Genomic DNA, 27182 nt, shown 5'->3' on the forward strand with positions numbered 1-27182 from the left:
TTTCTTTGAGGGTTCCACCTAATTCCCTGGCTAGTTATACTGGTTGGTGGACTGTGCCTTATGCAACCCCATCTTCTTTTCCTAATTTCTTCATCCGGGAAAGTTTTCTAGTGTATTCACATAAATTTATAAACTCAAGTATACAATTTCAGATGTTTTTTAATTTAACATCATAGTAAAAATGACATGTATAAACAAACAAGCAGGTTGATTTAATAGTTTATTATTCACCACAATGCAATTAACAAAATATTCAAACATTTGACATGACAATTACATATGTAATGTTACACCTTGCTGTAATAATCCAGTCGTATCATGTAAACAGATGCCTTAGTTCAGTTAAAAGCTGAACACCATTACGTGTGTTGGTATATATTTGTGCTTGTAAAAAAATGATTACATTATCATATCCTACATACATAGTAATATTAGCTTAATTAGTACTAAAAGCCAGTAACTCAGCTAAAAGAGGAGGTGGGAGGGGTTCAACCCTGCTGCAGTTTTTCAATATATAAATTACGCCCCTTCAAAGTGAGGCAGATCCTAGAGCCAGCCCAGATTTACTTTTTCTCATGAGTCTAGAGCACATAAAATATAATGAGAGTAATAATCACAGCACTGCCGATAGCTGCAATACTATTCTGCTGTAAAAAGATCAAACTAGAGCTCATAGTAACACATGTCACTACATAGTGTTTGTGGAATTGATAATTGTCTATTAATTTAATATTTTTAAACTAAATTTGACTATTGATTAAGTATTTTACTACTATAATTGTCTATAAATTTAGAATGTTATACTTTAATTGTCTACCTATCAAGTATTGTATTTTATAGTTTACTACAATATTATTATTTTATACTTTAACTGTCTACGAAATAAATATTTATTTTTTAATTAACTACTAGATTCTATATAAATAAAATATTTATACTTAAATTGTATACTAAATATATATTTTATACTTTAATTGTCTACTAAATATATATTTTATGTTAAAAATATCAATCAATGAAGTATTTTATACTTATAAAATACAATAACTTAAACAATTTTAATTTTTTTTTTTGGTAAAAATTTGCCACTCGTCCTTATCATCATACTCAGCCATGAAGTTATGAAACAAAATTGGGAATAAACACGCCTAAGTCATCCAACAAGCTACTCGCCACTGACACTACTTCCGCTACTATTGGCCTGGGATTTCATCTTGAGGTAAGCCTCGGCATGCCTGAGGGCTTCAGGTATCTTGTAAGCCGACTTGGTCGTGTGCTCAAACATGTGGGTGGGGTCGTTGACCGCCCCGCTGGCGATCTGGACAACGCGGGACAGCAGGTCGTAGGCAATGGAGTCCGAGACAACGGAGTCTTGTTTGTACTCTGGGTGGCGCTGGACAAAGTTGCGCATCCACCTAGCACTGGTCACCAGCTCGCCTGTGGTCAGATTAAAATAAAAAAAAACATCAGCACAGGTATTTTTACTGACATTTTTTTGTACTGTAATATTCTACGGAAATGTCATACAGTATTGTGTAATTTTTTTATCCATCAGTATTGTTAGGGTAAGCGTCAGTCTGAGATAAAAGCAAAAAAAAAAAAAAATTCTACAAATCCATGCTGGAAATTTCTTTTCGTTCTGGATTATCTATAATTTCTACAAGCTGTATTGTGAAAAAGTATGCTAGCAAACTTATATAATACAATACATTATAAGATAGACATCAATTATGAAACAAAATAATTTATCTATGAATGTAATATTAAAGATCTGTCTGGCATAACTTTGACTCTTTGAACATTTGTGCTCAAGAAATATGGGGCAGATGAAGTAGAGTTCATCAGTTTCAATGACCCCTGCATGGCGTGGTCAGCACCATGCCCAACCGCCTTTGTTTCCTAACGTGAGTCTGAAACCCATCGGAATGCATGGGCTCAGTGACATCCTACACAATCAAGCTCAGGACCCAAAATCAGGTTACCAGCCATTAGCCCTAGCACTCAACCACACCATCCCATATCTGTGACAACAAAAACAACAACCAAAAGGTCACCTGAGGCTCTCTGTGATATCAGCTTCAGGTACTGTGTGATGGTGCATTTGGTGTCCACGTCTATCTCAATGCTGTCCATGTATAAGTTGATCAGGGCCATCAGACCAGGGAAATCATCCTATGTTTCCAAGGGAGAGAATTCACCAAAATATTGCTACATATTTTTTCCTCGTTTAGTTAGTAAACATTTGTAGTGTTTTGTTCAAAGGGAGATAATGGACGGAAATATTGGTATACATTTATTTCGTAGCTTTTCCCCAAAGGGGAGAGAATTTTAAAATATTGTCTAGCTAATTTTCTCTGGTTTGTATTAATATTTTTTTTTCATGAAGGAAATGAGTATTGCATACACCTTCTTTAAATGGACTACACCAGTAAGTTTAATTATAGTTTTATTCTGAGGATTCATTTTCTAGTTTAATACTTAGTGAAATTAAATTAAGCCAAAGTATTTTCAAGAAAAAATGGTGGAGGCCCTATGCTCCATAAGGAGCAAAGAGGACTAAGTCAAGTCAAGTAAGTCAAAGTATTTTCACTCAGTGTGCTAAAAATTCCCAAAAGAAAGATGGATGCTGGAAGTTTGCATTCATTGCTATTTTTCTATTCTAATATTAGAATATTAAGTTAATTATTATTTAATTATTATTTAATTAATAAGCTCTCATTAATCATACATTAAATTAAAAAAATTTTTCTATTCTATTAGAATATTAATTTAATTATTATTTAATTAATAAGCTCGCATTAATCATACATTAAACTATAAAAATTTTCTATTCTATTAGAATATTCATTTAATTATTATTTATATTTAATAAGCTCTCATTAATCATACATTAAATTAAAATTCTTTTTTTTTTAATGAAGAAATTCTTACCTTTCCATGAAAAATTTCCTTGATGCTCATTAGTTCATACTGGTCTTCTATAGCACCACAGCCTGCATTTCCACATTGTTGGGAACATTCAGGGGGAGTTGACTCTGTACAAGGGAAATTATTTACAAAAAAAAGTGAATACAATTTTATTGAAAATGTAACATTGAATAAAAATAGGGCTTTGCGTTTTCTAAAAAAAAAAACATTTGAATCTTTGTTTTGTTTGAAGATAACTTTTGCTATAAGAAAATACAAAAACTATTTGCTTAGTACCTGTGACCACATCTTTCCTAAAGTAAAATTTATCATTTATCACAGCATCTCGCTTGAAAGCAGTTTTCATATTTTCATCCACCTAGGCAGGAAAAAAAGAGTAACCATTGAAAGCAGTTTTCATCAACATATGCAGAAGAAAAGTACAACCTTTTTAATTTGTAGATTGGGCTTCTAATCTTTAAGTCAACTAAAATTTTATAATAATTTCCATTACTAAAAATAAGTATATTTTTGATAAATTACTATGTAAACTCAATGTCTTATTGGGTTTCACAGCAGGAATGATTACAATTTTAAACAATTTTAAAAAATTGCAAAGAATACCATCAGTAAAATTGATAAATTCTTGCTCCATAACCCAAACTAACTTTACCTCTGGCTACCTGCCAAATTTCTTAACTTAAAGATTGGAATGATGAGGTTGACTTTGGAATAATCATCACCGTAACCCAAACTTACCTACCTGCTAGCCACAAGCTTAATATCTTACCTTAGAAATTGGAATAATGAAGTTCAGTTTGTAAGACAGGATGACACGGGTGAGCAGAACAATGAACACAGTGAACGCAGCGTTTTCAAAGTCTGTAAGCTGGGCCTGGTTGAGAGGGGAGGGAGGGAACAACGTTTTTAAAAAAAAATATTTGATGAAAATTTAACATATTAGAGTTCTGAACAATGGGTGAACAAAATTTGAAAACATACTTTTCTGAACAAAACTATTATTTTTACATTTGATTACATTCATTCCAAATAATTTATTTTTTTATATTTGTAAAAATTGAATGAATCTAGCTTGTTTTCAAATGATTAAAAAAAAAAAGTTAAAAATAAAAGTGTAGACAAATACCTCCATGGGTCTGAACTCAACCCGCCAGCCTATGTTGGAGTTGGGTGGTGGAGGTTTGAACCTCATTGTCTGCCAGTTGGTCGACTGGATATTCTGTAAGAAATTTGTTCTCTAAATATTATTTTTTTGTTCCAGCAATATAAACATCTTGAACTTTCAAGACCACAGTGATTGGTATACAAGAAAACAGTAACTTAATAAATAACATAAATGGTTAGTAAACTATTATTGTTTACAATATCCCAAAATTATTAAGATTTGTTCAGCACTGATATTTATAGTTAAATAAGAAATTCTATTTCCAGAGGCACACAGAATTTGGGATACAAATTCAAAATAATGCACATGGTATACAGTGACATCTGATTTTACATCAGTCCATTCCAGACTTTTTCCAGACATTGTCACATATAGTTAAAAGAATGTAATCACACATAAGCTATAAGTAAAAGTGTTTTAGTATTTTAAAAAATGAAAAATAAAGTTCTATGTACATTTTAAATTTTAAAAAGTAAACTGGGTAAAAAAAGCTATAAGCAAAAGTGTTTTAGTATTATAAAAATAAACTGCTTTATCACTGAATTGCTCAAATTTTAATAATATTTACAACAACTACTATGTAAATTTTAAATTTGAAAGAGTAAACAGGGTAAAAATACTATGGAGGTATAGCTGTAACATTTCAGAATTTTCTATGAAGAAACAATTACATTTTGAGAATTTTGCTAATTTAACATTAAAAACAATCCAAAAAGTACACATTTTCCTTAATTTCCAGGGAGTGGATAAACTTTGGCAAAACTGACCTCAAAATGATCTGTATCGTTGTCATCATCAAGGTCCAGTTTCTCAGCAAACACAGACACTGGATCTCTTATAAATAGGTGGGCTATATGTCTAGCCAATAAGTCATCAACCCCTGTAAAATACAGAAATAAGTATAAATAAAGTAATAGGTTGGCTTTATGTCTGGCTAATAGATCATCAAGAGATCAAGTGGGCTAAATGTAATTGCCACTGATTTGATAACCCAATCCTGGTGACACTGAACAAATCAGACATGCAAATCTTTACTCACAATAATATTTTGTTAAAGATTGCATCCATCACATTTAAACATGATTAAACATTACCTCCCATGCGTATGGAATCTCTACATAAAGAGAGACAACTCTGAAAGTCAGCTTCCCTACCAATGCTACATACTAGTAAAGAGAGACAACTCAATAAATGCTTACCTCCCTGGATGAGCTCATCACATAAATCAGTATCAAGAATAAGAGGTATATCATTGTAGCAGCGTCCTAAAGGTGAAATATAACTATCTATAGAGTCGTAGCGTGACTTTGGTATTCTATAGCGGTCCTCCTTCAGCGGCTGGAAAAAAATTATTAAAATAATAATAAAAATAATTATCATAGTAATTTAAAGGTGAGAAAATATGAAGTTGGTGAAACACTTGTTTAAAAACAAAGAAATGTTCAATACAAGTGGTATCATATGTGTCTAAAAATCATTAATTTAACATGTAATCTAAGAAAAAAAAACAGAGACGCAAACATACGTAACAAAATTTGAAAAGAATTGTGATATAGGACCTATGTGAGCCTATTCACCAACTGAAGACTTGCCTCTAAGCCCCTCTCCTCCTTTGTCCTGTCATCCACTGATGCAGCAATGACAGGCCACCTTGTGTCTATGTCAGATAAATAGCCTCGATAAATAGGAGAACTGGCGCTCAAAGCAAGCTGCGCAAGACAGGTAGTTCATAATTACATTATAAACACTGATGTTGTACATCAATATGTAATAAATATTTAACAAATATAATATGTAATAATTATTTAACAAATATAATATGTCATTTTGTAATAAATGTTTAACAAATATAATAAGTAATAATTTATTTAACAGATATTAGATGTAATAATAATTTAACAAATGTAATAAATAGGTAATAAACATTAAACAAATGGAACATGCAACAAATAAAAATACAGATACTTTGGTGACTATTCTACTTTTTTGATGGTTCTTCTACTTCTTTATCCCTGACCCTAACATTAACAGCAAGACTAGTGGGCAAAAAACTTGATATGACATTGCGTTTCATTGGTCTTAATATATTGGGCAAAAAATTTGATATGACATTAAATTTCATTGGTCTTAATATATTGGGCAAAAAACTTGATATGTTGTATTTCATTGGTATTAATATATTGGGCAAAAAATTTGAGATGACATTAAATTTCATTGGTCTTAATATATTAGGCAAAAAACTTGATATGAAACTGAATTTCATTGGACTTAATAAATTATATTTGTATACTGACGCAAAATTTTTTTGGTGGATCTTAGGACTACTTGCAATAGGCATAATAAATGAACTTTTAAGGTGGTAAGACTAGTATAAGAAAGCTTAGATTTAAAAAAAAAAATTAACTCAAAAGCATAGTAAAAATGATGTTCCGCATATGCATATCGCTAATAAAGCAAGCCAACAGTTAAAAACAAACAAACAAGCTAGCTGAAGTACTGACCATGATTGGACACATGCCAGCCAGCTGATCATACAGGGTCTTGGCCTCGTCAATGTTGCAGGCCTGGAAGGTGACCTGCAGACAACAGTTGCCCATCCCAAAGCCCATACAGTCCATGTAGATGTGGTCAGGCTTGGCTGCTTCAGCACTGGAGCCATCGTCACCCAAGGGAGAGAAATCTTCCACAAATGGGGACTTTGTGTTGACGTCTTTAAAAACTGGGATTGGATTTAATAAGACTCAATTTAAAAATTTTATCACCCAAGGGAGAGAAATCTTCAACAAATGGGGACTTGGTGTTGACGTCTTTAAAAACTGGGATTGGATTTAATAGGACTCAATTTAAAAATTTCATCACCCAAGGGAGAGAAATCTTCAACAAATGGGGACTTGGTGTTGACGTCTTTAAAAACTGGGATTAGATAAAAAAGTGTCTCAATTTTAAAATTTCATCACCCAAGGGAGAGATATCTTCGACAAATGGTGACTTGATGTTGACGTCTTTAAAAACTGGGATTGGATTTTAAAATATGACTGAATATTAAAAATTTGTGATGAATTTGAGAATTTATTTATGTCAGAATAGGGTTGGTAGTCTTGCAAAAGCCTCTTAAAAAACTGGGATTGGAAGAAAAGTTGGACTAAATTTAATCTTTAATGAAAACAATGTGGCAAATTTATCACAGTCGGTACATTGTGAGGTCTATTTCATTTAAGATAGTAGACTTGCAATTTTAGACAATTACATCATTTGTAATTATTGGTCCTTAAATTGTTATGTTACTCATTTTTCAATCCACACTTATTAAAACATGTCCCTTATTCTGAGGTTTAAGATTATGTTATCAAATCATTAACCCCTCCTCCGACAAAAAAAAAAAAAAACTGCAGCAGGAAATTCCCCCAACCCCATTGGTCCTTTAGAGATATAGAGATACAGAAAGGGACAGATTAAGGATGAGTTCAGTAAAAGGTTAGTAAAAGGGTTAGGGACCAGAATACAGAGATGGATAGTGAAATGGATAAGGACAGGAGTAATGTTTTCTAAAGGGGTGGGGGGGGGGGGGAGATGAGAGGGAGATGGTTAAGTCACAGTAGGTGTTTCATAAAAAATGTAACACAAACACCTCTGTACTAGTTTATCCACCATGTTAACATCACAACTTACTTGGGACGTTGATGGCCACCTTTTCTTTTCTTCTGTTTCTGATGTTCCGTGTCAGAGTTCTATATATAGACAAGGGTATTATTTCAAGTTAAACTTTTGAAAGTTTCACATAAAGTTCTATAAATAGACAAGAGTAACATTTTCCTTCATGTTAAATGAAAATTTCACATTTTTTAAAGCAGGAATTACTATTAGAAATGTGACTATTTGCATTCAAATAAATAACAAAATTTGACCTTTTGAAGTAAATAATGAAATGAGAAATTTTAAATTGATAATTGAGCTTTCAACTTTTTCACTTTCATGGTGAATATGATATACATTCAAGTTCTGATCAAAATGCATACTGAATGGTAATTCATGTAAGTAGCTTTAGTACTATTTGAAAATGATAATGTAAAAAAAAACAACAAAATGAATATGACACATTCCAAACTGAACTGAGCTTTTTCTGTTAATCAGAACTTTGAGGCTTTGAAAACTATAAAGAAGAACAATCAGTACTAGCATGATTAATCAAATCTAAAAATAGAAGCAGTACTTACTTAAACCTGACATGACCTTGATTGATTGCATCATCAGGGAAAAACAGCGACCTAGAAACCCCATTGACGGGGTCAGTCTTGGACACAGGCCAGGTGAAGGAACCACAGCCAAGTCTGCGAGATATTTATAGAACAATACAAATGTTAGCACCAACATATAGACCACAAGATATTTATAGAACAACACAACTGTTAGCACCAACATATAGACCACAAGATATTTATAGAACAACACAACTGTTAGCACCAACATATAGAACACAAGATATTTATAGAACAACACAACTGTTAGCACCAACATATAGACCACAAGATATTTATAGAACAACACAACTGTTAGCACCAACATATAGAACACAAGATATTTATAGAACAACACAACTGTTAGCACCAACATACAGACCACAAGATATTTATAGAACAACACAAATGTTAGCACCAACATATAGACCACAAGATATTTATAGAACAACACAACTGTTAGCACCAACATATAGAAACTAGATATTTATAGAACAACACAAATGTTAGCACCAACATATAGACCACAAGATATTTATAGAACAACACAAATGTTAGCACCAACATATAGACCACAAGATATTTATAGAACAATACAAATGTTAGCACCAACATAGAGACCACAAGATATTTATAGAACAATACAAATGTTAGCACCAACATAGAGACCACAAGATATTTATAGAACAATACAAATGTTAGCACCAACATATAGACCACAAGATATTTATAGAACAACACAACTGTTAGCACCAACATATAGACCACAAGATATTTATAGAACAACACAACTGTTAGCACCAACATATAGACCACAAGATATTTATAGAACAACACAACTGTTAGCACCAACATATAGAACACAAGATATTTATAGAACAACACAACTGTTAGCACCAACATACAGACCACAAGATATTTATAGAACAACACAAATGTTAGCACCAACATATAGACCACAAGATATTTATAGAACAACACAACTGTTAGCACCAACATATAGAAACTAGATATTTATAGAACAACACAAATGTTAGCACCAACATATAGACCACAAGATATTTATAGAACAACACAAATGTTAGCACCAACATATAGACCACAAGATATTTATAGAACAATACAAATGTTAGCACCAACATAGAGACCACAAGATATTTATAGAACAATACAAATGTTAGCACCAACATAGAGACCACAAGATATTTATAGAACAATACAAATGTTAGCACCAACATATAGACCACAAGATATTTATAGAACAACACAACTGTTAGCACCAACATATAGACCACAAGATGTTTATAGAACAACACAACTGTTAGCACCAACATATAGAAACAAGATATTTATAGAACAACACAACTGTTAGCACCAACCAGAGGCGTATCCAGGTTTTCGTTGTAGGGGGAGCGAAAAGAGCAAAAAAAGGCGCCGAATTTTTAACACGTTCTATATACGTGTATTATATATATATATATATATATATATATATATATATATATATATATATATATATATATATATATATATATATATATATATATATATATATATATATATATATATATATATATATATATATATATATATATATATATATATATATATATATATATATATATATATATATATATATATATATATATATATATATATATATATATATATATATATATATATATAGTTACTAGCTGTATGTCATTACTTTGCTATGATGTAAAATAAATTGAAACTAGCGCTCGAAAGAAGAAAAGACACACATGTAGGCCGACAAAACAAAAATTGTATCAATCTAAACAATATATATATATATATATATATATATATATATATATATATATATATATATATATATATATATATATATATATATATATATATATATATATATATATATATATATATATATATATATATATATATATATACACTACAACCAAAAACAATGAACGTAACACGATCTGTTTTGTAATTCTTGTAAAAAAAAATTACTTACATAATAATTCCTGGGAAATTATTTAAGACAAGTGAAATAGGGGAAATAATCACTCTCTTAATATAAATATGTATATATCTACACATTTAATTATAAATGTCAAAACAAATAAATAATTACTTAAGAATATAATGAAATTCTATAATACTATTCGTGTTTACAAAATGTTTTTGTCTATAATCAGAATTCAATATATCGTCATCATAAATGCTAAAGTATTACAGCATAATAAAAGTTTTTAAAATCAGAGTTGGTATAAAAACACGCTTTTCGATGTGATAGAAAAACATTCGGAATAATAACCTACGTTTAACTAAATATTGGTCTTTTAATTCAGATCATATTTTTAATTAACTACTGTTTCATTTTTTAACATAGTGATAGACATGGGTTAGATCATTGTATTGATCGAACACCTTTTTACTGGTAATTGCAAAAAAAATATTCACAGAGTTTTACGTTTAAAAAGCTAATTTTCTGGCGGCATGGTACTTTGGTACATCATTACGCGTTTTTCTACATGTACTTAACAGATCAGTTCGGGGTGGGTTGGGGGGGGGGTTCAACTTCATTCACCACTGTCCGGTCACTTTAGGTCAATTATCCAACCCATGTTATACCTTGATGTGACATTAATGTCGCTCTACACAATTGTGGTGGTGAGGTGTGTGTGTGGGGAGGGGGGGGGGAGAGTTAACCAACTCAGAGTGAATATAGCGTCAGTTTTTAGATGACTGTTCTTAACATACATATATATTACACAAATATATAGAGGTTTTTTAAACATTGCAATGCATGGTAATGGTTATTTTTAGAATGGCAAACTGATGCAGCTGTTAATACGTGTTGTAAACGTTGACACTACTACTTGGACAATTATGCTTAATTGCTGCATGAAACGAAATCTTGTGATTTACGTAGATGTGCCAACCAAAAATATTTTTTTAACAAATATCATTGTTTAAAACTTTGAGTTTAAAAAGTTTCCAAAAAGGCGCCACTTTGATGAAAATGGCCAGAGGGGGAGCGGCCGCTCCCCCTGCTCCCCCCCTGCGTACGCTACTGGCACCAACATATAGACCACAAGATATTTATAGAACAATACAAATGTTAGCACCAACATATAGAAACTAGATATTTATAGAACAACACAACTGTTAGCACCAACATATAGAAGCAAGATATTTATAGAACAACACAACTGTTAGCACCAACATATAGAAGCAAGATATTTATAGAACAACACAACTGTTAGCACCAACATATAGAAGCAAGATATTTATAGAACAACACAACTGTTAGCACCAACATATAGACCACAAGATATTTATAGAACAACACAACTGTTAGCACCAACATACAGACCACAAGATATTTATAGAACAACACAACTGTTAGCATCAACATACAGACCACAAGATATTTATAGAACAACACAACTGTTAGCACCAACATACAGACCACAAGATATTTATAGAACAACACAACTGTTAGCACCAACATGGCAACATATAGAAACAAGATATTTATAGAACAACACAACTGTTAGCACCAACATATAGACCACAAGATATTTATAGAACAACACAACTGTTAGCACCAACATACCAACATATAGAAACAAGATATTTATAGAACAACACAACTGTTAGCACCAACATATAGACCACAAGATATTTATAGAACAACACAACTGTTAGCACCAACATATAGACCACAAGATATTTATAGAACAACACAACTGTTAGCACCAACATATAGAACACAAGATATTTATAGAACAACACAACTGTTAGCACCAACATATAGACCACAAGATATTTATAGAACAACACAACTGTTAGCACCAACATATAGAACACAAGATATTTATAGAACAACACAACTGTTAGCACCAACATACAGACCACAAGATATTTATAGAACAACACAAATGTTAGCACCAACATATAGACCACAAGATATTTATAGAACAACACAACTGTTAGCACCAACATATAGAAACTAGATATTTATAGAACAACACAAATGTTAGCACCAACATATAGACCACAAGATATTTATAGAACAACACAAATGTTAGCACCAACATATAGACCACAAGATATTTATAGAACAATACAAATGTTAGCACCAACATAGAGACCACAAGATATTTATAGAACAATACAAATGTTAGCACCAACATAGAGACCACAAGATATTTATAGAACAATACAAATGTTAGCACCAACATATAGACCACAAGATATTTATAGAACAACACAACTGTTAGCACCAACATATAGACCACAAGATGTTTATAGAACAACACAACTGTTAGCACCAACATATAGAAACAAGATATTTATAGAACAACACAACTGTTAGCACCAACATATAGACCACAAGATATTTATAGAACAATACAAATGTTAGCACCAACATATAGAAACTAGATATTTATAAAACAACACAACTGTTAGCACCAACATATAGAAGCAAGATATTTATAGAACAACACAACTGTTAGCACCAACATATAGAAGCAAGATATTTATAGAACAACACAACTGTTAGCACCAACATATAGAAGCAAGATATTTATAGAACAACACAACTGTTAGCACCAACATATAGACCACAAGATATTTATAGAACAACACAACTGTTAGCACCAACATACAGACCACAAGATATTTATAGAACAACACAACTGTTAGCATCAACATACAGACCACAAGATATTTATAGAACAACACAACTGTTAGCACCAACATACAGACCACAAGATATTTATAGAACAACACAACTGTTAGCACCAACATGCCAACATATAGAAACAAGATATTTATAGAACAACACAACTGTTAGCACCAACATATAGACCACAAGATATTTATAGAACAACACAACTGTTAGCACCAACATACCAACATATAGAAACAAGATATTTAGAGAACAACACAACTGTTAGCACTAACATATAGACCACAAGATATTTATAGAACAACACAACTGTTAGCACCAACATATAGACCACAAGATATTTATAGAACAACACAACTGTTAGCACCAACATACCAACATATAGAAACAAGATATTTAGAGAACAACACAACTGTTAGCACTAACATATAGACCACAAGATATTTATAGAACAACACAACTGTTAGCACCAACATATAGACCACAAGATATTTATAGAACAACACAACTGTTAGCATCAACATATAGACCACAAGATATTTATAGAACAACACAACTGTTAGCACCAACATACCAACATATAGAAACAAGATATTTAGAGAACAACACAACTGTTAGCACTAACATATAGACCACAAGATATTTATAGAACAACACAACTGTTAGCACCAACATATAGACCACAAGATATTTATAGAACAACACAAATGTTAGCACCAAGATACCAACATAAAAAACAAACAGAAACAACATATCAATAAGCAGCATAAATATCAACAAATAAAAACAATAAGAAGATATTTTAAAAACATGACAAGTGAACCCCCCCCCCCCCCCCCCCACCACCACTATTAGGTATTGTAATGTGTTTTAAGTAAACAGGTACATTTCAGAGAAGAGTCATTGTTTAATGATTGAAAGTCTTGAAATCTTGTATTAACTGAAAGTATAAAAGCTACTCGTGTCAACTGATTTCTTAAACCATTCAACCAGCAAAAAAAAAATAACATGAAGGAAATCAAATGAAGTGTTTCAAAGAATTGTATTCAAATCCAACATCAATGGAATAAAATAATAAACCATATCTAGAAGCTATATGTTATATAACATATGTATGTATAAGAATTGTTTTAATTAACAAATCTATTTTTTTTATACTAATGCTTGACCTACAAGCCTAATTACAGATAAAGGTCAGGTGTTGTTAATTTCTTATCTTTGGGTTCAACCTTATGGCATATAGTACAAGAGTACAAATCCAGTTTCTTGTGCACTAAATCAGATTCATACATGTAGGTCTATTTAGTGCTATATCCTTTTAGGGCAGTGGTTCTAAAAATCTTTTTTGGGCCTACCGATCCCCACCAGCTTCTGATGCCCATTCACCAAACCATTCTTAATAGGAATAAAATTTGGTTTTTGAAGTAGGTGTTTGTCTTAACCTCCACTAATCCCCTTAGACTGATTCACCGAACCCTTAGGGTTCAAACAAACTCAGGTTTAACCACTGTTTTAGAGGTTTCAGCCCAACTTGTTTTTACTACACTTAAACAGTACTACTCTTAATCTTATTTTGTTTATCCCATTTCATTAGTTGACCAATTTTGATTCCATTACAGGTTAAGAAATGAATAGTGCAGAGGAAAATACATAACCATGTAGAAGTTTGCAAGTTAAACCTTTACAATCTTGCACACTTGAGATTTTCCTAATGTATTAACCCAGGGAATGCAGTGAGTGAGTAGTGACTCACCTAAGGAATGATATGAGAGTGTGGTAACTCACCTAGGGAATGCAGTGAGAGAGAGTGGTGCCTCATCATCCTGTAGTTCTGCCTGTATCTCCTGTCGCCTGTTTGATGGAGGAACATAACACAAAAACGTTAGAAGTCATCCTAGCTAACTAATTAACTAACTCCCATATACTGTCTAAAGGTAAAACTGGGCAGTTGCACCAAAGGATGGAGTGGTACAGTAAGTACAGGACTGTTAACCCACTAGCCTTAAGATAAATCTGTATTATGTCCCTGACTTCATCAGCACTGATGTGTACCTGACTTTTGTTTGGAAAGGCTGCACATGCCATAGTTTTTTTGAGGTCAGAGAAACATGGAACTATTCTTATACTGCCCAATTAACCAGACGTAGTCAAGGGAAAATTTAACTTTTTTTATACTACTAGGTTGTTACATCTTGTACCAACAGTTTAGAATCTGCCCTCAAAACACCCCGCTCAGAAAAAAATTGTATGGTTAAGCTTTTAAATTTGGAGACAACTATGCAGTTCGTCTACCATATTGTTTGTCTTGTTGCATAATTCCTCCAAATATAGACAGATTAAGCACAAAGTTGTTACATTTCTCAATCAACTGGTTACGTTACCTCAAAGACATGTTGGCCTCTACTATGTTAAAATGAGCTATCATCCCTCCGTAAGGCGCTCCAGGTGTCCCCTCCACCATGTACTCGGCATACTCAGGGTGCCAAGAAGTGGCAGCAGAAGTGCTGGAGGAGTTCAAAAACAAACAAATTTTTTATTTATATCACGCAACAAAAACCTGACCAGTCTACACATTCAACTATCCAGTACCAAAAGCTGGTTGTATTGACTCACTGAATCTGTTTTGTCTGTTGTTTTTCTTCCAGTCCTTTCAACACATCTTGCGCCCTGAGAGCTACATACACTTTTTTGTTGACATGATCAAATTTCACCAGCTGGTACTCCACCTGACAGTATTCAAATAAAATAAAATCAAAGCTGGATATGGCTCAATACAGGACAAACTGGCAACACAAGAATAAACTGGCAACATGACAAAATCTGGCAACACAAGAGCAAACTAGTAACAAAGGACAAACTGGCAACATATGTCAAATTACCAACACATACAAAAACTGACAACACAGGACAAACTGACAATATGACATAACCTGGCAACAAACAAATAAACAGATTAGCAAACAGAAACCTAACTAGGAAAAAATAAAAAATAAAAACGCCAAGTATCAAACTGATTCAAACTAGCAATTATTCACTTATTCAATCAATACATCCCAAACACGAAATTTGCCCCACTAATTTTATCCTAATCTTTACAAATAATAAAACCAACCAACCTCATCTCCCCAGTACAAGACATCTTTTTTCCTTGACCTAAGCTTGTTGTACTGGGCAAGGAACTGTTTGATGCCATGCCTCCTGACATGATCTGCATGTTTTTTTGTCTCCTCCCAGGTCAGGGGGGTCCCTTCTGTCAACAGTCCCATACTTGCCTCTTTAGAGAATGTAACCTCACTTTACAACTGTCCACAAATCACACAAGTATATCATCAACTCTTAACATCAAACTAAACCACGAGGTCTTGCTTGATACAGTTTTTTTTACAGATTCTAAAAATTGCTGTTTCTGGGGGAAAAAAAAATTATTTTCCTATTTGACACACTAGATTACAATATTATATCTGAAAAAAAAAAGTTATTTTCCTATATTTGACACACTAGATTACAATATTATACACTGTATAGCTCCTGACATTTCAAACATCATAGTATCATACATGATGTGACTCCTTACATTCCAAACACATCATGGTATGACTCCTGACATTCCAAACACATCATAGTATCATACATGATGTGACTCCTTACATTCCAAACACATCATTATAGTATCATACATCTTGTGTTGGCCATTTGTTAGACACACCAACAGTTGCTAATGAAGCAATTAGTAAAACACAAGGCCATCTCTTCCAATCAAGCCGTGGAGATTAACGAATTACTCTGCTTGTGGTTAGACATTCCAATGACACAAGTAAAACAGTGATAGCCAGTGGCTATGAGCACAAACTACATACAATTCTTGTGTACTTTTTTAAAAACTGTGTAAGGTGTCCCTAAATATAAGATTAATACAAAGAAATTTTCCCTGACAAAAAAGGAATTCTAAATGAGTAAATTGTTATTTATGTAATAGGACATGAACAATATGTAGATACTATCAAGAGGTTTATCTTACAAAACAGAAGTTCCTCATAAGTACCCAATACTTCTCTACCAGCAATATGACTAGAATACTAGGAAGCCTCAACCCAGAGATTAAACCATAGACAGAGGACAAAGAAAGTACCTTTTAAGTTGCTCATAAGTACCCACTTATACTCCAAGAACAACCAAAACATGACAGGACTACATAGAGCTAATGTTAAGTGCTTGCTGTTTACTTGCCCTGTATACTAATCCGGTATGTATAATCCTCTAAATGATGGCTCTCTTCTGTTAGCCTCCTTGTCTTATATTACTTAAAAGCCTTCTTAGTTTCAGAACAGGCCTAAAGCTTGTTTCTTCTGTGACTAGTAGTATGATGCTTACAAACCTAATACAAACCACAACCCCAAACCAAACAGATGGGTATATAGTATTATTTAAGGTAATGACTACAATACAAGTGTGTGGGTATACAATGTATCGAAGTGTTAGCTTAAATCTTTCTCAAATTTTTTATACAACTAATTTGATTATGTTTAAAAGAATTTAACTTAATGACAAAATTGATGACAGTAAATATGTTGTAACAGCATCATAAATATCAGTAGAGCGGAAATTATAACAAAGTAGAAAGGATAGGGTAAAAGATAAATACCATATACGTATATGGTCCAGATAAGTCTAGCCACTAATGTAAAAAGTGCAAGTGCGAAAAGTTAAGCTCAGACACTTTTTGCCAGCTCAAATTTAAAGGAGCACACAACCTTGAGGGTTAGGGTTAAAGGTACCAAAATACTGGCCTTTTCATGCAAATTATTTATGGTATGACCCAATTTCACCCTCTTCAAACAACCCAAAAGTACAAGATTTACTTTTATATCCTATTTTAAAAAATCTTTTTTGAGTGGTGGGGTAAACTTTTAGGCAGGGCTTATCTGGAAAAGATCCCAGAAGATAATTAATTGCTACCAGGAGGGTAAAGAGTCCTAAAGAGTCACTACTAGAGCAGTGGTTTTTAAAGTGGGTTAGATCGAACCCATGAGGTTTGATGAGTCAGTCTCAGGGGTTAAATAGAGGTAAAGATACACACCCAACTCATTTGATTAGCAAACAGATTTTTTTTGGTATGGACTACTAAGAAGGGTACGGTGAATGTGTATATATAACATTGGTGAGGGTTCAGTACCACCAACAAGGTCAAAAGCCATTGCACTGGAGACTAGATCAGAGACCTGAAAATCTAAGATCTATGTCTATTAGCCTGTCAATAGATCTATAACTCAGCATAGTTGATTGAGAAAATTCTGAAGAGGATTTTCTTTTTCTTTAAGATAAATTTTAGCCACCAAAAACCCTATTACTTGTAGTAACATATTACTAAGGAGCTACATATTTTTAGAAGTATTAAAGTAGGGGCCTACTTTTATATAGGGCTATTTTTTCTAGGTATATCTATTTACTATATTCTATGTAGATTAGATAAATATAGTAAGCCTATATAAAATAATAGGTATAGAATTTGATCTAGTATTAAGTACTTGTAAGAAAAATAGCTACTTGATCTTAATCTTAGAGTCCCCTATTGTATAATTCAGTATACTATTATAAAAATCTGGAATAATATACTTCTTCTACTATTACTTTTATCAGGATAGTGGTAAAGCGCTGTAAACTGCTACCCTGAAAGTCTCGAGTTCGAATCTGGGTTAAAGTCAATGGAATGTCCCCAAGCCCAACCCACTATGGTGGGTACGAAATCACATTAATTAGGCATTAGGGAATGTTAAGGTGGTTGGCATAGAGCTGACCACACTAGGATCTCTACATCATCTGCACAATAAATTACTTACTAGTCTAGGACTACAGAAGAATATTTACTTTTTTTAGTAATACTTTTGGCCTTTAGCCTTAGGCCTATAAGTATAAATAATACAAATCAATCTAGAAATTTAGATCTAGCTCTAGATTCTAGTACCTATAGAAGACTGAACTGCAAAGCCAACTTCCATCTCAAATCTAGACCTAGATCTAGTCTACTGTTGTTTTTAATGTAGGCTTGGCCTAGGCAAGATATTCAAACTATCTAAATCTATGTGACTAGATCTAGATCTCTAGTCTTAGTTTTAGTGACTAAATTTTAGTCTAGAGCAGGGGTCTCCAAACTACGGCCTGCGGGCCGGATGCGGCCCGCGATGTCCTCTCATCCGGCCCGCGGAGATCTTTTTGTCCACAAAAAAAACGTTTGTTGGTGATGGCTGAGGAACTTGGCCCAGAAAAATCAAATACATGCCCCTGGCCCCCGAACTGAAATTTGATAGTTAATGCGGCCCTCTGACTGAAAAGTTTGGAGACCCCTGGTCTAGAGTACTCTAGAGTCTAGATCTATATCAGCATATCTAGATCTAGAATCTAGAACTATAATCTAGATCATTAGATTATAGATTAGATTAGACTAGATCTAGACTCTAGATCAGGGGTTCCCAACCTTTTTTTACTCACATTCTAAAATATCGGTAGGGTGGCGGGCACCACCTATTTTAAATCGACAAACTCCATCCAGAGGTGTAGCGACCCTTCCCGTCACCCTGGTACAAAACTTTTGATTTGCATCCCCCCCCCTCAAATTTTCGTTCAATTTGTCCCCCCCCCCTTCCTCAAACTTTCAATTTCCATCCCCTTCAACCTTTCAATAATGTTTATGAAAAAAATTCTGTCTCTGTCGAATCGTTCGGCGGGCGCCGTGGCGCCCGCGTGCACGGGGTTGGGAACCCCTGCTCTAGATCCTAGACCTAGATCTCTCTCTACTTCTAGTTCTAGTGTCGGTTTTTTTAAAGACTTCACGACAACTAGACCTAGATCTAGATCTAGATTCTACTACAGTATGATTCAGTATCACATACAGTAGTAACTAGATCTAAATCTAGATCTAGATAATCTAGATCGATCTAAACAGTAGGCTATAGTAAACTAGATTTTAGATTAACTAAAATAACTAGAGTCTAGAATCTAGAATAAAGTCTAGACTCTAGATCTAGATCTAGATAGATTCTCTAGGCTAGTCTAAAATCCTAAATTCTACGAAGTACGAAGTTATGTAACTTGCGTTTTCAGGATATCTAATCTAGAATCTAGATTCTAGACCAAATTAATTCTTAAAATAGCCGCATACCGTCCATACAGCTAATGTGATTTATGAAAATAACTTACCTTTTTGCCTGGGCTTAAAGAAATCTATGAGACAGTCAATTAGAAATCCAAATCTTATCTCTATGGTCTTGTTAAAATAATTCTAAGCTTTCAATCATACGCTTTTGTTGACATTTAGTACGCATGCGCAGGGAGTGTTCTATATTTCTCATTATCAGCATGACACAGCTGAATATAATTCACTGTTTTGACAAGTCATGTAAGTATTGACGAAACAAAAATGTCTCAAAGGGGGGAGGGGGAGAATAAGTAGTAAAAGAGGAGTAAAAGCTGATGAACAGTGTAGATTGTACCTCTGCACCAACCAACTATGACTTCTCCTTTGATTAGTGATGCGGTAAAGCATGTCGAAGCTATGCTTAAGTGCCCCTGAAAACAGATGAAAACATTAGTGACACGAATTGGTACATTTAATTTTTAAAGTACGCTCGGCGGGGAAACGTCTTTTAATGTTCCGAACAGAAAAGTAAGCCAAATGGAGTGCACACAGAAAATAAAAAATGTGTAGGTCTAACTAATGTCTGATAGGTGTAGAGTATTTTGTGAATAGGCCTACTATGTATGTAGCTAGACCAACATGTGCTTATCTAAACTTAATCTAGATCTAGATCCATCAACTGAATTATTTTTAAAAACATGACGGCTTGATTTTAAAATTATTTGAAGAAATTTTTGGATCGATAACAGACGTAATGGGACGGAGTGGTCTAGCGGTAGGGAGCTGGACTGCTAACCTGTCTCGAGTTCAAGTCAGTAGACCGTCCCTGTGTCAATCCAACTCTGATGGGTACCTAACTCACGTTAGGGAAAGTGAAGGCGACTGGGCATAGTGCTGACCACACTATCTCTTCATATGCCGAGGTCACAGAAGCAAGTGAACTCTACTTCACTTGCCTCAGAGACCGTCAGGTTTAAAAGGGAACCTAACAGACTCTTGAGGCGATGGCTTTGGACTTCAGTGACTCTTTATGATAAAGGGGCTACTGCCGTGTGGTTGTGGAGTCACACTGTTGCAATTTAAATTAATTTCAGCAGTTTTACATTTTCAAGAATACATTCTTTTGTAAATTGTTCGGAAAAAATTTATCATTGAATCGAGTTAGTATTGAACCAAATTCATTCATATTTTCAGTATTAAACGGGACGTAATTGAGAGATTTTAGATTTTAATTAAAAGGGAAGCTACTGAAGATATATTTTATAAGTCACCATAGCCTGTTTATTCCCCTTTCAAAAATGAAATATAACATGAAGTGTTTAATTGTGACGCCATTCTTTGGTTTGTGTCACTGTGTGTGTGTGGAGGGGGGGGGGGGTGCTGAGTTTAACCTTTGCAACAACTGGGGAGGACGGAGGGTATAAGACCCAAAAATGACGCTTCCGATAGATTCAAGGGTATGTTAAGAACGCGTTTGAGCTGAATTTAATGCGGACAAGCCTAGATGATGACAAGAGTACATGTAACGAGGAGGGGCTCTTTCAGATAGTTTTCTCCGGAAGGGGAGGGGGGCGGACAGTGGTGTAGCCAGGATCGTCTCAAATGGGGGGGGGGGGGTCCAGTTTTTACAAGGGAACAAACTTTCGATTTGCACCCCCCCTCAGACTTTATATATATATACCGAGGGGTCTATGGGGGGGGGGGGGGGGGTTATGACCCTCCTACCCCCCCCCCCCCGCCTACGCCACTGGGGGCGGAAACTAGTTAAAGTATAAATGTTCTATTAAAATTAATTAACTTTACAATTTCGTCCACGGGGGTGGGGGGGGGGGGGATGGAGTTACTTGGAGGGTGGGGTGTAGACACTGCCCACCCGTAGATGTACTTGAAACTTGGTAGGAACGCGCATGGTAAGAGGGATATTGAGAAGCAGGTAGACCAGAGGCGTAGCGACCCTTCCCGGCGCCCGGGGACATATGTACCCCCCCCCCCTCGCTACGCTACTGAGGTAGACCAGCCAATAGAACATTGTATCTGGGCAAAATTCTAAAGTTGACGGGTAGAAATCGGTACCAACAAACAGGCCAGAGATCAGTGGCTTAGGCAGGGGGGTTAGGGGGGGTCATAACCCCCCCCCCATAGACCCCTAGGTATATATATAAAGTATGAGGGGGGGGGTGCGAATCGAAAGTTTGAGGGGGGGGGTGCAAATCGAAAGTTTGAGGGGGGGGGCTGCAAATCGAGAGTTTGAGAGGGGGGGGGGGTGCAAATCGAGAGTTTGAGGGGGGGGGTGCAAATCGAAAGTTTGAGGGGGGTGGGGGTGCAAATCGAGAGTTTGAGGGGGGTGGGGGTGCAAATCGAGAGTTTGAGGGGGGTGGGGGTGCAAATCGAAAGTTTGAGGGGGGGGGGGTGCAAATCGAAAGTTTGAGGGGGGTGGGGGTGCAAATCGAGAGTTTGAGGGGGGGGGGGTGCAAATCGAGAGTTTGAGGGGGGGGTGCAAATCGAAAGTTTGTCCCCGGGAAAAATTGGAACCCCCCTTGAGACGATCCTGGCTACGCCACTGCCAGAGATCAACTAAAAAAAAAACAGTGTGTAATGTTTGTGCGCCTAAAAAAACAATAACGAATGGGCCTTTAACTATTTTGAACCTTATTTTGTGTTTTTGAAATATAACACAAAACATAACGTTTTATTTCATCCATGCAATATCAATCTTACGAAAAGGCAAACCATAACTTTGCTAAATAACAAAATTTTTTATTTAAAAGGACGGCCTACAATATATTCCAATGGATTAATGATGACTTTCATTACTTTGCTTGCTTAATATTTTCACTATCTCCATTTTTTCTTGTAAAGAAAAATATATAAAGTGAAAAGGAATGTTTATATTTTTAGTAAAAGTGTAGACCCATTATTTAAAGGGAGGTAAAACACCCTAGCTTTCATTATTTTTATGCTTATAAAAATGTTGATTGTTTCCCTTCCAAAGTTTAAAACTACGCACATGAGACAAAAGAAATGCAAATCCTGCAAATTAGATGAAAGACAGACACGAGCATTTAAAAAAAAAAATGGTATGCTAACTTTTATTAGATAATGTTTCTGTTTTTTTTTAATTTACAAGAAAGTCTTTAAATGATCTCCATAGGCAAAATATATTATCCGAGGAACAAACTTTTGGTTACCAAGAAAAAAAAAGTGGTGGTTACCATGGAAACATCCGCTGTATAAACGTAATCACGACAACTCTTTGTTTAACGCTGTTTTAACACACAAACATACAGTGACGGAGTTCAATGCCTCGTGAGGAATTCGGATTTTAGCCGCTGCGACAGAAACATTGCTGAATAAAAGCAAATTCTAACACATACCCTTAGTAAAAATGTGCCACCCGGGGCAAGCACCCCACCGCACCACCTTTGCTACGCCACTGTGGTTAAACTATAGTCAAATGACAAGACACGGAAAGGGTACTTTTCCAATAATAAGTATACATTCAAAATATGGCAGTGATATATTAACAAATGGCATTTTTCTTTAAGTTACTGCTAGACACAAACGGGCACTAGTTACACTCCCTCCACTCTTCCACCCTCACTATATACACTAACAAATATATACATGGCGGGCAGTGTTTCTTCCAGACTTTTTTCTCCGGGGGGGGGGGGAAGGGGGCACTTAAAATCTTCGGGGGGGGGGGGGGATAGACTAAAATTTCCGGGGCCCGGGGCGGGAGGGGGCGGACACTGTTAAAAGTATATATTTTCTATATAAATTCCATTTCGTTCGGGGGTGGGGAGAGGGGGGGTAGACTCTTTGGGGGGGGGGGGGAGGCTTACCCCCCGAAGAGATGCATGCAAGAAACTCAGATGGGGGGGTCCATCCATAAATGACATTACACTTTTTAAAGAAACAACTTTACCCCCCTCCCCCTCCGTCACACTTCATAAAAGAAGCCAGATCTCCCTAAAGTGACGTCACACCTTAGCCTACACCCCCCACCTAAAAATTGAAGTAACATTGTTTTGTTAAACATCGAATTCTTTCTAAAATATTGAATCTGCTCGATCAACATTGAGAATCACACTAATTAATTTCTGTGACAATTTACTAAAACATTTTTCATAAACACAAAATAGCGGCTAAAATTCAGCTTTAAATGCAAAAGTGTGACATCATACATTCTGAAACATTTTACCCCCTCACCACACATCGTCACAAAATAACGAGCCTTCTTCTCCCACCCCCTCCCCTCCTCCCCCAGTAGTTTGTATTCAATTATGGATGCCTCCTAATTTTTTTAAAATAATTCTTTTTTCAATAATTTTCAATACCGCTTTGTAGCCTACCTACTCTATCGTACTATCGAACTCTTAAACAAAAGGAACTCTTCATATTGAGAATCCCAATTTTGAAACACGCGCCTTTCTTTACACGATTGTCCCCCTTTTAAACTCAAGTACAACACTGGAGTGGTCGTCCTTTAATATGCCCCTGCTACGTGCCTTTGTGAGCATGTTTCAGCACAAAGACAGGATAATACGCAAGGCGGTCAAAACAAAAATAGACGCGGACAAAATACCTCATTATGTTTGTTTTCTGCGGTTCTAAGTGGGAGGGCTAAGTGCACATCCGGTAAGGTAACTCCAAAAGTTTTTTTGTCAGACTGATTAAGGTTCTTGGCACTTCCACAATCTGCGTTTGGCGCTGGCGGTACGCAGATCTGTGTGTGTGTGTGTGTGTGTGAGTGTGTGTGTGTGAGTGTGTGTGTGTGAGTGTGTGTGTGTGAGTGTGTGTGTATGCTTTTGGTGGAGAGAGAGATAAAGAAAGAAATGTGACAAAAAAAATTACGATGGCTACTACAGGAAGGGAAAAGAAGGCGGCATAGTTTATGATGGTCAGAGGTGGGTTATCTATGTGCAACAGTGGGAAAGGTTGATGGTGGTCAAATGTGGGTTATCTACATACAACAGTGGACAGGTTGCTGGTCAAAGGGGGGTTCTCTTTGTGCAACAGTGAGAAAGGCTGATGATCAAAGGTGGGTTATCTACATACAACAGTGGGAAAGGTTGATGGTCAAAGGTGGGTTATCTATGTGCAACAGTGGAAAGGCTGATGGTCAAAGGTGGGTTATCTACATACAACAGTGGGAAAGGTTGATGGTCAAAGGTGGGTTATCTACATACAACAGTGGAAAGGTTGATGGTCAAAGGTGGGTTATCTACATACAACAGTGGGAAAGGTTGATGGTCAAAGGTGGGTTATCTATGTGCAACAGTGGAAAGGCTGATGGTCAAAGGTGGGTTATCTACATACAACAGTGGGAAAGGTTGATGGTCAAAGGTGGGTTATCTATGTGCAACAGTGGGAAAGGTTGATGGTCAAAGGTGGGTTATCTATGTGCAACAGTTGAAAGGTTGATGGTCAAAGGTGGGTTATCTATGTGCAACAGTAGGAAATGTTGATGGTCAAAAGTGGGTTATCTATGTGCAACAGTTGAAAGGTTGATGGTCAAAGGTGGGTTATCTATGTGCAACAGTTGAAAGGTTGATGGTCAAAGGTGGGTTATCTACACACAACAATGGGAAGGTTGATGGTCAAAGGTGGGTTATCTACATACAACAATGGGAAGGTTGATGGTCAAAGGTGGGTTATCTACATACAATAGTGGGAAAGGTTGATGGTCAAAGGTGGGTTATCTATGTGCAACAGTTGAAAGGTTGATGGTCAAAGGTGGGTTATCTACATACAAGAGTGGGAAAGGTTGATGGTCAAAGGTGGGTTATCTACATACAACAGTGGGAAAGGTTGATGGTCAAAGGTGGGTTATCTACATACAACAGTGGGAAAGGTTGATGGTCAAAGGTGGGTTATCTACATACAACAGTGGGAAAGGTTGATGGTCAAAGGTGGGTTATCTACATACAACAGTGGGAAAGGTTGATGGTAAAAGGTGGGTTATCTACATACAACAGTGGGAAAGGTTGATGGTCAAAGGTGGGTTATCTACATACAACAGTGGGAAAGGTTGATGGTAAAAGGTGGGTTATCTACATACAACAGTGGGAAAGGTTGATGGTCAAAGGTGGGTTATCTACATACAAGAGTGGGAAAGGTTGATGGTAAAAGGTGGGTTATCTACATACAACAGTGGGAAAGGTTGATGGTCAAAGGTGGGTTATCTACATACAACAGTGGGAAAGGTTGATGGTCAAAGGTGGGTTATCTACATACAACAGTGGGAAAGGTTGATGGTCAAAGGTGGGTTATCTACATACAACAGTGGGAAAGGTTGATGGTCAAAGGTGGGTTATCTACATACAACAGTGGGAAAGGTTGATGGTCAAAGGTGGGTTATCTACATACAACAATGGGAAAGGTTGATGGTCAAAGGTGGGTTATCTACATACAACAGTGGGAAAGGTTGATGGTCAAAGGTGGGTTATCTACATACAACAGTGGGAAAGGTTGATGGTCAAAGGTGGGTTATCTACATACAACAATGGGAAAGGTTGATGGTCAAAGGTGGGTTATCTACATACAACAGTGGGAAAGGTTGATGGTCAAAGGTGGGTTATCTACATACAACAGTGGGAAAGGTTGATGGTCAAAGGTGGGTTATCTACATACAACAGTGGGAAAGGTTGATGGTCAAAGGTGGATTATCTATGTGCAACAGTGGAAAGGCTGATGGTCAAAGGCGGGTTATCTACATACAACAGTGGGAAAGTTTGATGGTCAAAGGTGGGTTATCTATGTGCAACAGTTGAAAGGTTGATGGTCAAAGGTGGGTTATCTACATACAACAGTGGGAAGGTTGATGGTCAAAGGTGGGTTATCTACATACAACAGTGGGAAAGGTTGATGGTCCGAACTTAAGTGACGGTGTGTGACGACGAAGGGGAGAAGGTTCTTTATTTCTCTTTCTCATTTCTGAAATACTGTTTTTTGTGGGGGTTTTTTTGGTTTAATTGTTTAAATTTTTGCAAATATTCAACTTTAACCCGAGCTCATTTTATTTATATTTTTTGG

The 27182-nt window shown here is 35.4% G+C and overlaps 1 protein-coding gene across 1 annotated transcript; it reads right to left on the bottom strand.

The window, feature by feature from the left end:
* Positions 1-217: 217 nt before the first annotated feature.
* On the bottom strand, positions 218-20322 carry LOC131940300 (glutamate--cysteine ligase catalytic subunit-like). Its single transcript, XM_059298949.1, has 17 exons — positions 20210-20322; positions 16132-16421; positions 15629-15741; positions 15397-15519; positions 14801-14866; positions 8308-8421; positions 7763-7821; positions 6595-6812; positions 5686-5802; positions 5293-5431; positions 4861-4973; positions 4055-4147; positions 3698-3802; positions 3205-3286; positions 2932-3035; positions 2055-2172; positions 218-1437 (listed from the first exon to the last, which is right to left on the bottom strand). Exons 2-17 carry the CDS (start codon positions 16279-16281, stop codon positions 1166-1168), a joined length of 1986 nt encoding a protein of 661 aa, XP_059154932.1. The 5' UTR covers positions 16282-16421; positions 20210-20322; the 3' UTR covers positions 218-1165.
* Between the last annotated feature and the right edge of the window lie 6860 nt (positions 20323-27182).

The sequence above is a fragment of the Physella acuta genome, unplaced genomic scaffold (genome assembly GCF_028476545.2).
Source record: "Physella acuta isolate Inbredline_101_S28 unplaced genomic scaffold, ASM2847654v3 ptg000315l, whole genome shotgun sequence".
In the NCBI taxonomy this organism is placed as follows: Eukaryota; Metazoa; Mollusca; class Gastropoda; family Physidae; genus Physella; species Physella acuta.

Coding starts and splice junctions, on each gene's coding strand:
- LOC131940300 (XM_059298949.1), bottom strand. CDS start 16,281: ATGGGACTGTTGACAGAAGGGACCCCCCTGACCTGGGAGGAGACAAAA. Junction 7,822..8,307: donor CAAGGTCATGTCAGGTTTAA/GTAAGTACTGCT, acceptor GTCTATATATAG/AACTCTGACACGGAACATCA. Junction 5,432..5,685: donor AGGAGGAGAGGGGCTTAGAG/GCAAGTCTTCAG, acceptor ATTTTTTTCCAG/CCGCTGAAGGAGGACCGCTA.